We start from the raw sequence: 10,694 nt of genomic DNA, 5'->3' as shown, positions 1-10,694 counted from the left end.
TGGCCTGGCGTCATTATATTGTACTAAATCGTACGTTCATTCCAATATCACTCCATATGGTCAATGTAACGTGATCACTTTCAGTTCTACTCAATTTCATCCAACGGTGCTTTATCTTTGCTATCTCAAAACAAAATCTACATAATTAATCTCACGGTTTCTCGGTGTGGGTGCGTAAGTTCCGTAGGTCATGCACCAATGCCTAAATGTCCTGAAATTTCTTCAAAATGTTCAGGTTCAGGTAACATCGTTAGGTTCCTTTCTAGAAATTCAATCTGGGTCTCGCTTCGAGTTGTATGTGTAGCAAGTAGTAGTACGATATGTCTTGAGGTAACTCCCAAGTCTTTGGGTATGGTTGAGCATCAGTAGAAGGCACTCTGACCTTGTGAAAGGAGATGTCCTCCTGACTTCCCCAATGCCTAAGAGTGTTAGGGTACTAAATCCAGAAATGTCGTCAGATCGTCGAGCAGTGGTGAAGAACGAAAGATATAAGTGACGGTCATGAAAGCGTACGATATACGAGCCATCTTGCAGGAACTGAACAACCTTCGAATGTTCACACGTCGTACGTGGCTATTTAGAGTGAGCTCGGGGTGTGGTTACTCCGACAAATCCTCCAATATCTCCTCCTCCGAGGATCGACTTTAGTGGGCATGTAATCCGAGGGGTACTCCTCCTAGATTGCGTGAAGAAACATTTCGATCTCTGGAACGGTGGAACATTAGTAACAGGTGGATTACAATACTAATCCTTAGGGTTAGACGTGTGGGAAATGGGTTCAGAAGAACATCTGAACTAGGAAAGGTAAGTTTTTCCAAGTCGGTGCAGCGAATAGCAGGCATGAAGCAAGCACGTAATCAGGCACTACAGCAACCTAGCTCATTTACAGCAGTATATAGCATGGCAATATTAACAGTACTAAACAGAAGTAACATGCAATCGAAAGCAGATAGTAGCATGCAGTAGCTAGAATAAGCAAAAGCATGCAGCGAGTTTACATAGCAGTAAAAGGAAACGGTAGCATGCAGTAAGTTCATACGGTAGTAAAAGTAAGCAGTGGCATGCAGTAGTAGTAAGCAGTAACATGTAGTAATATAACACAGTAGCATGCAACAGGTTCAGCAGAAACAAGTAAACTAGCAAGTTGTAAATTAGTCCTATTAGTGAATCCTTATTGGGTCAGTCCTAGTCTCACTAATGCAACCTAATTCCCTAAAACCAATGCTCTGATACCAACTGTGACGCCCCGTACAAAATCATCGTGTACGGTACATCAACAACAGGATCATTACAAGGTCAAACACTATATGCTGTTTGAAAACCAGTTTTGCATTCATGAACAGATAACATTTTACAAAAGATGAATAGGAAACATTAACATGAGTACATGATACTAAGGTCATTACAAAGCTATTGTTTTGAAAATAACATAAGTTGGGAATGCAAAGTAAAAGTTTCATGCTTGAGACATCTCTAAGTAATACAGCGGAAGTCTAACACAGCAAGTCTGTAACAGCAAGTCTATACACCGAGACTAGAACAGCAAGGCTAACAGCAGAAGCAACAACGTCTAAACACCTGAGAAATACATGCTTAAAAAGTCAACACGAATGTTGGTGAGCTATAGTTTGTTTGTATTCAGTAATGTAATGTAGGCCACGAGATTTCAGTGCTTCAAACAAGCGTTTCAAATCAGTAATTCAAATCAGTATGATAAAGTATATGTATAACCGTGGGCACTCGGTAACTAACTTAACGTTTATACCCCCTGAAAGTACACTTGGCAAGTGCGTATGTCTACAAAGTATTAAACACTCGTTAGATGCTAGCGCGACTAGCCCGAGTGGGGATGTCAAACCCTATGGATCCATATCTAAGATTCGCGTTCATGGTTCAAAAACCAATGATTAAACGTTACCGAGCTAAAGGGAATGTTTATGCCGTTGTATAACCCACACATATATAAGTTTAAGTACTCGTTCCTAGTATGTAAAACATAAAATCCGCATGTATTCTCAGTTCCCAAAATAAGTTAAAGTAAAAAGGGAATGCTATAACTCACAGTGATAAAAGCGGTAAAGTCGGCAATGAAAGTACGCAAGTAGTAAGTCGGACCGAAAGGTCGTCAACAAGCAATACTAGAAAGGGAAGAAAGAAAGAACAAGTGTGTGTGAAAACCAAATGAGCAAGTGATTTGAATGAGAGGTAAATGGCTAGTATTTATAAGTAAGGAATTTGACAAGGATTGATGACATGGACAAGGGCTAGTATTTATAAGCAAGGAATTTGACAAGGATTGATGACATGGACAAGGGCTAGTATTTATAAGCAAGGAATTTGACAAGGATTGATGACATGGACAAGGGCTAGTATTTATAAGTAAGGAATTTGACAAGGATTGATGACATGGACAAGGGCTAATTAATTGGGTCACTAGCTAGAGTAGGGTGGGCTTGAGCCCAACAAGGTAGAAAGTCCAACAAGACTAACTATTGTGCATAATTAAATTACTACGCGTAATTAAGCATCCAAAAACCCAGGTAATTATTATTATAAAATAATAATTAATATTTCGCAGTCATAATATTCCGATTATGATAAAAGTTAAACGTGCGCGCAAGTTCGCGGTTTATTCGAAACGTCAAATAACACTAACGGTTATAAAGGCTTCCAATGATCAAGTTATGTATCCTACGTACTCTAAGACACGTTTTAACATATAAATGGAAGTAAACCACGTAAATCAAGTTTCCAGAGTATAAAGTAACACAGTACGCACAAATACGCAGTTTCGCAAAAACACAAGGCACAAAAGCAAGTCGAAAAAGCCAGGTCGTTACAGATTCGTAAATAATAAGTAATTATTTGAGCAAGTTACAACAAGAATAGTTTAACAGTTCGGTGGTTTGTAAGAGTGTTTGTTAATCGAGAGGTCGTGGGTTCGAGTCTAGGCCACTGCACATATTTTTTTATCAACCTTAAAAATCGAATTGGGCTTTCCCTTGATGGACTGAATATTGGGGCTTCTAATTTGCTATCTTGGGCCGTTCAAGAAACAGAAAACAAAACTAGTTATGTATATTAAAACAGATGAGTTAAAACAGAAAGACACAAGACAGAGTCATGGCTAAGGGGTGTTTAGTTAGGCGAGATGTCTCGGGTTCGAGCCCGGGCGGTGACGGTTAATTTACTTTTTGGAGCTTTCCCTTGTGAGGTAGTATTGTAATTATTATTATTATTATTATTAATTATTATTATTATTTTTAAGTACTAATTATTAAGTATTGTATTAGTAAGTATTAAATACTATTATTAATATATAAGTATTATTATTAATACCATTATTATTATCATTAGAAAAATCATTATTTTTATAAATATTATAATTATTAGTATTATTATTAACATTATTATCATTTTTAATCAAGATTTATAAAATTATCATTTAGGTTATTACTAGTATCGATATTATTATTAATACTATTATTATCATCATTATTACTTTCATATTGATAATATATTTATAAAAAAAAAAAAATTTCTATATAAGAGTATGTTATTTGCAACTACCTCAATACATCAAATTATATATATTAAGATTATTTATATAAATATTTACATATAACAAATTGTTGACTCTTGATATAATATTAATCATATGTATATATATAAAAACTATAAAACATTAACTATATTAAATATATACAAGTTAAATATATATGATATATAATCTAAGATATAATATATAAATTTATTCGAATATGATTATATGTATTAATATACATATAAATGATATAGGTTCGTGAATCCGAGGCCAACCTTGCATTGTTCAGTTGTTCAATGTCGTAATATGTATTTTTACTACAAAATACATTAGGTGAGTTTCATTTGCCTTTTTACCCTTTATATTTTTGGGCTGAGAATACATGCACAATTTTTATAAATGTTTTACGAAATAGACACAAGTAATCGAAACTACATTATATGGTTGAATTATCGAAATCGAATATGCCCCTTTTTATTAAGTCTGGTAATCTAAGAATTAGGGAACAGACACCCTAATTGACGTGAATCCTAAAGATAGATCTATCGGGCCCAACAAGCCCCATCCAAAGTACCGGATGCTTTAGTACTTCGAAATTTATATCATGTCCGAAGGAGGATCCCGGAATGATGGGGATATTCTTATATGCATATTGTGAATGTCGGTTACCAGGTGTTCACCATATGAATGATTTTTGTCTCTATGCATGGGACGTATATTATGAGAATTGAAAATATGAAATCTTGTGGTCTATTGAAGTTATGAATGATTATGATAAACTAATGAACTCATCAACCTTTTGGTTGACACTTTAAAGCATGTTTATTCTCAGGTTTGAAAGAAATCTTCCGCTGTGCATTTACTCATTTTAAAGATATTACATGGAGTCATTCATGACATATTTCAAAAGACGTTGCATTCGAGTCGTCAAGCTCATCAAGATTATTATTAAGTTAATTATAGTTAGATATATTATAAAATGGTATGCATGCCGTCAACTTTCGATGTAATGAAAGAATGTCTTTTCAAAAATGAATGCAATGTTTGTAAAATGTATCATATAGAGGTCAAGTACCTCGCGAGGTAATCAACTGTTGTGAATCGTTTATAATCGATATGGACTTCGTCCGGATGGATTATGACGGGTCTCTACACGTTTCTACATGGACATTTGCAGGAGACAGTATATATGCATCAGCCGATGGGATTTCGTGATCCACAGTTACCTAACCATGTTTGCCTATTGAAGAAATCTTTGTACGGTCTCAAGCAGGCTCCCCGGGCTTGGTATCAACGGTTTGCAGATTTTGTCACACAGATTGGGTTTGTTAACAATAAATGCGACAATTCTTTGTTTATTTATCGCAATGGTCAAGACATGGCTTATTTACTCCTTTATGTTGATGACATCATTCTCACCACCTCCAGTGTTGGTCTTCGTCTCTCCATTATTGAGTTACTTGCCCGGGAATTTGCTATGAAAGATCTTGGTCCTTTGAGTTATTTTTTGGGCATTGCGGTTACACGCCATCCCACCAGTATTTTCTTGAATCAATCAACATATGCTAAAGACATCATTGCACGTGTGGGATTAACTAATTGCAATCCAGTACGTACACCCATGGACACCTCTCCTAAGCTTAGTGCCACAGATGGTGACCCGGTTTCCGATCCGACAAAGTTCAGGAGTCTAGCAGGTGCTTTACAGTATCTGACTTTTACGCGACGTGACATATCATACGCTGTCCAACAAGTTTGTCTTCACATGCGTGATCCCAGAGAGTCCCACTTACATGCGTTACGTCGCATTCTTCGTTACTTACGGGGTACTCTTCACTATGGTTTACATCTTTACAGATATACTACACGTCGCCTCATTGCTTACACGGATGCGGATTGGGCCGGTGTCCAGACACGCGACGTTCTACTTCCGGGTATTGTGTGTATTTCGGTGATAATCTCATCTCCTGGTCCTCTAAGCGACAACCTACTCTTTCTCGCTCTAGCGCCGAGGCTGAATATCGCGGTGTTGCTAACGTAGTTTCTGATACATGTTGGATTCGTAATCTTCTACTTGAATTACATTGTCCCTTGCCTCGTTACACACTTGTCTTTTGTGACAATGTTTCGGCCATATACCTCTCGGGTAATCCTGTTCAACATCAACGCACAAAGCATATTGAGATGGACATTCATTTTGTTCGTGAGAAAGTTGCCCGTGCCCCGTGGTGAAATTCGTGTTCTTCATGTCCCATCTCGTTTTCAGATTGCCGACATTTTCACTAAAAGATTACCACGGTTACTCTTTGATGATTTTCGAGACAGTCTCAGCATTCGGCCTCCTCCTGCTAAAACTGCGGGGGTGTATTAGATATACGATCTATATTAGGAGTATATTGAGCATGTCACTAGAATTGTATTAGGATTCAAATTCCTTGTATACATTTACTTGTCCCTTAAGATTAGGGATTACATCATATTTGTATTATATATAGAGATCAATACAATGGGGAGAGATCATCGAATCTCATAACACTTTCATTAACATCACCCAATCCCACATTCATGGGATACGAGAAACAAACATATACTCCGTATCACTTTATTATAACATACCCATATGTGAACTGCATTATTATCATAATGTAACTGGTAATTAATAATAATGTAATAAATGGTAGCAAAGATGAGTACAACAATGGACCTCGGTATGACTACAACCACTAGCCATATGGTTCAACCAAATGGACCCATGGAGCCATAGTTAACTCAACTTGATTCGATCACATCTTTCATGTTGACATATCATGTACTCTCTGCAACATCACTTGTACTTTATCATACCTTTTATCCTTTATCAAAAAGGGCCTTTATATAACACCACCATCTTTTATTGTAGCCTTTTCCAATATGACTGTAATCCCAGATCTTATATAAAATCCTTCCTCTGCTCTATCACCTTCTTCAACTCCCTATCAAGATTTGGACCCATAACATTATCAAAACATCAAGAAACACGAGCATATAAAATGTGATTACAAATACCGTTAAAACTTCACGGATACCCAGTTAGAATGTGTACATCTGAGTAAGAATTACCCACTCTGGCCAACCTCCTCGGGTCCGTTGACCCGTTTAGTATAAATACTACATTTTTATATAACAAATTCAACTTTTTCACATAACTCTAAACAGTTTGACTTGTTCCCATTTAACCATTTGGTTTTCAGTTCAGCCATTGAACTCATTATAAAAAGTATAACCCGAAGAAAAAAAATCATATATGAAACATGGCTTACATCTTTGTTCATGATCATCACATCACATCCGATCTTTGCATTCTTGTCTATAATGCAATTGCTGCAACGAAAAATTCGCACCGTTAAAGGAAACAATTTTGTTTCAGGTGGTTTCAGTGTTTGTATTTGATTTTTCGTTACCTGATTTTTGTGTTACTTCCTACACCGATTGGGACTTTTCCTTCAGCAAGCAAATAAGCGATCTCAGATTCTGTTTGATAGTAATCTGCCCCCAACATTAGTGTATCCTGTAACAGCAAATGTAGATATGTTATAACAGAAATTAGTAATAATGTAAATATTAAATTTTTCATTATCTTGATAAACTCACCTTAAGCTCGACACCAGAGTCTAAACGTGATCGTTCACCCACTATTGAGTGTTCGATGCTGCATTCTCTCAAGAAACAGCCATGTGAAATAATAGCATTCTTGACCTGAGAATTGAGACAAAATGAACTTTTTAGCATGCATGATTACTTAACAATTTAATACATAAATTGTTTTAAAATATGGTTTACCATACCTTAAAAAGGTTTATGACTACATTATATAATTAATTTTTAACGCCTTTACCTTGCTTTTTTCGATCTTTGATGGTGGCAAGAACCTTGGAGAAGTGAAAAATGGAGTCTTAGGATCATAAAACTGAAACTTGGGTACCTTCAAAATCACATCAAACTTCAATATAAAATATCAAACTATTTATATACCAAAGAGCCAATGGCTTAGCGGTATCGAGGTCACCCTTACAACCTTGAGTTTGAGAGTTCGAGTCCTGTTTAGGACAATTCGTGGTGTATATATTCGATTTAGATTTAGGTGGGTGTGTGAGTTTGCCTTTAAAAAAAAAAAAAAAAAAAATCAAACTATTTATACACAAAAAACTAAAATACCACTTTACTGTTTAAATTACCTCATCTGTAAGCGCCAAATTCGCATCATAAAAAGATTTAATTGTCCCAATATCTTCCCAATAATCCCTGAATAAGTACGCCTGCCACGATTACCGGAATTATATAAAAACAAATAAATAAAAAACTACAAAGGTATGAAATATTAACTTTCTTACTTGCACATTATGCTCCATTACAGCAGCAGGAATGATCTCGGATCCAAAATCATTAGATGTAGGGTATCTCCATCTTAACAGCTTTAACAAAATATCTCTTTTGAACACGTAAACGCCCATTGATGCAATGTACGGTGATTCTTCAGCATCTTTTTGTGATAATCCAAGTAGACTTGTATCAACTAGCTGCAAGCCGAATCAATAATTAAGAAAATGAACTAATAAGTTAGAAAAAAAATCACATTTTTTCTTGTCTACATTATGCCTACTGACCATTGCTTGCAAATCTTTGCCTTTCGGTTTTTCAGCAAACTGAATCACTTTACCGTTGATATCAAACTTCAATAGTCCAAAATCAGGTGCCCGGCTGTATAATATAACGGCCATATATCACACATCTAATAATAAAAAATAAAAATAAATAAATAAAGGTGACACCAACAAACCTTTCGCCAACTGGCACGCAAGAAACGGTAATATCAGCATCTCTGTCAATATGATTCTGTTTGTAAATGTAGAAAGTTTAGCGAAAATAATTGCAAAATTTAAGCCTAATTACTTCATGATGATCAATGCTGAGCACGCGAACCTGCAACAGGTTAAGGTAGTCCATACGATAAAGATGATCACCCGACAAGATTAGTATATCCTCAATATCCTTGTTTTTGGCATCCTTTAACAACCAAAAAAAAAAAAGTCAATCATTTAGTCATAAAAATAGAGCATTTTGATGGTACATTCAATAAAGAAACTGAAATAAGTGAAAAATCGGACCTCAAATACCCATGTAAACTGTCTCACGGCATCTGCAGTTCCTTGGAACCAATTCATTCCAGTTTCACCAGGCGTTTGAGTGGCAGCCAAAACCTATTTATCAAAAAAAATACCATAACCAAGGTTCAAAATATAGAAAATACAGATCCTATTCAAAACTAAAAAAGGTTATATGTGACGTACCTCCACAAACCCGTCCCCGAAATTCACACCGTTTCCAAAATATGTACGAGCTATGTGACGATTAAGTGAAGCAGAGTTGAACTGAGTTAGAACAAATATTTTGTTTATAGTACTGTTTAAACAATTGCTCATTGGGATGTCTATAAGCCTATAACATCCTCCTACAGGTACCTGTAAAACACATATATATCATTTAAATAACATATAACATACAAACTTTTTCCCATTTACTAAACAGCTACATTTGTTACGAGTCAAAGCAGATCTTTGTGTTGACCCAAAACACTTTCCATTTGAAATTATGGATTTTTCTAACGAAAACCCTAAGTGCAAAGAAGACTTGTACTTTTTAATAATCACCAGGTAAAGTCAACATTAACCACTTTGTACAACATATTAAGACTTGTACTTTTTAATACACACGTCAAACAATAACATGAATCGTGAAACTTGAAAGATCATCGCGAATAGAGACATATCCTTACAGCGGGTGTGGCGGTTTTGCTTGTAAGAGGAAAGAGTTGAGTTCCTGCACCACCACCAAGTATAATTGCAGCCACATTTTTAGTGTTTGCTCTTCTTCTCTCAATTCTTGGTGCTGTTAGTGTCTATAATTTGAATAATATTAGTTTTTATTCAATTAAAGATCCAAGAATCAAACTTGAATGTCAACAATAAACCCAAAATGATGAACAAAATACCCCATAATATATGTAAAAAATAAAAATATTTCTTTGTACTTAGCATAATTCATCAAATTAAATTCAGTTCACTTAGAAGGTAAAGAACCTCCAAGATCTACTCCGTATTACCATTACTTTTATTTCATCAAAAAATATTAAACTATACAATAACAAACAGGGTAATGATACATAGCTACATACACAACCAGTTTGGCAGTTTATAGCCATACACAATCAAATACGCATGTTGTTATGTACAACATCATAATACATATTTGGTTATGTAAGGCTAAAAAATGGTTGTGCACGGATCATCACCCTAACAAATAAAACTAACAAATAAACCACAGAATTTCATAAATAATTACAAGTTGAACTAGACTATAAGAAATGAGAAGAGTAACAACAATCTACAAAATAATTTAAAAAATATATAAAAATAGTATTTGAAGAAATGTTGGAAACCTTACCTCAATCAAGGTTTCTTTGCCATTATCTGATGTAGTAACAACATTGAAAGCAACCCCAGGTTTTGAAATCTTCATAGCTTGCTTTTGAAAATTCAATATTTTTTGCACATCATTTACCCAAACGGTGTCGTTTAAGCTCCCTCTAATCTTTTCACCTCTCATAAACCCTTCATCCCCATTCACACTAAATTTAACCATATGGGTCCTGTTTTTAAGTGTTGAACAACTGTAATCCATTTTAAAATGACAATCTTAACTAACCCCACAAAATATCTATGATGATCAAAGACTGATGCCACCCTAGTTGCTATAAAAGAAAACCTATAATTATAATAATGGAGTTTGTACAACTACTAATCTAAGTAACCAAGTAAAGTATAGATCACATAAAGATTTTGAATGTTACTCGTAATTAAAGGTACCAATTTTTATTCACAAAATGGGCTCATGTTGTAGTTTTTTTAAGAAAAAAGCTTTTAAAAGAAACTTGAACAGGGGATGTTAGATTATAACATAAACTTGATCAAAACTGAAAATTGGACAAACCCAAATGAAAAAGGATAAAAACTTTGAGAGTACCCAATTGATAATTTTGTTAAAAAGTTGTAATTCAAGATTTGTTGGAAATGTGTGATGGTGTAGTGAAGAGTGTAGATTTATTGGCCTGTGA

At 35.1% G+C, this 10,694-nt stretch overlaps 1 protein-coding gene across 1 annotated transcript; it reads right to left on the bottom strand.

Moving 5' to 3' along the window:
* Window positions 1-6,252: 6,252 nt before the first annotated feature.
* Window positions 6,253-10,452, bottom strand: LOC139897944 (glucose-1-phosphate adenylyltransferase large subunit 1-like). Its single transcript, XM_071880660.1, has 14 exons — window positions 10,025-10,452; window positions 9,357-9,479; window positions 8,872-9,042; window positions 8,689-8,781; window positions 8,504-8,587; window positions 8,361-8,416; window positions 8,188-8,281; window positions 7,915-8,100; window positions 7,759-7,839; window positions 7,419-7,505; window positions 7,175-7,279; window positions 6,985-7,091; window positions 6,844-6,904; window positions 6,253-6,516 (listed from the first exon to the last, which is right to left on the bottom strand). Exons 1-14 carry the CDS (start codon window positions 10,259-10,261, stop codon window positions 6,415-6,417), a joined length of 1,587 nt encoding a protein of 528 aa, XP_071736761.1. The 5' UTR covers window positions 10,262-10,452; the 3' UTR covers window positions 6,253-6,414.
* Between the last annotated feature and the right edge of the window lie 242 nt (window positions 10,453-10,694).

This window comes from Rutidosis leptorrhynchoides, chromosome 3 (assembly GCF_046630445.1).
Source record: "Rutidosis leptorrhynchoides isolate AG116_Rl617_1_P2 chromosome 3, CSIRO_AGI_Rlap_v1, whole genome shotgun sequence".
In the NCBI taxonomy this organism is placed as follows: domain Eukaryota; kingdom Viridiplantae; phylum Streptophyta; class Magnoliopsida; order Asterales; family Asteraceae; genus Rutidosis; species Rutidosis leptorrhynchoides.
The sequence above is the reverse complement of the archived record's forward strand: the minus strand, read 5'-3'. Positions and strand labels throughout refer to the sequence as shown.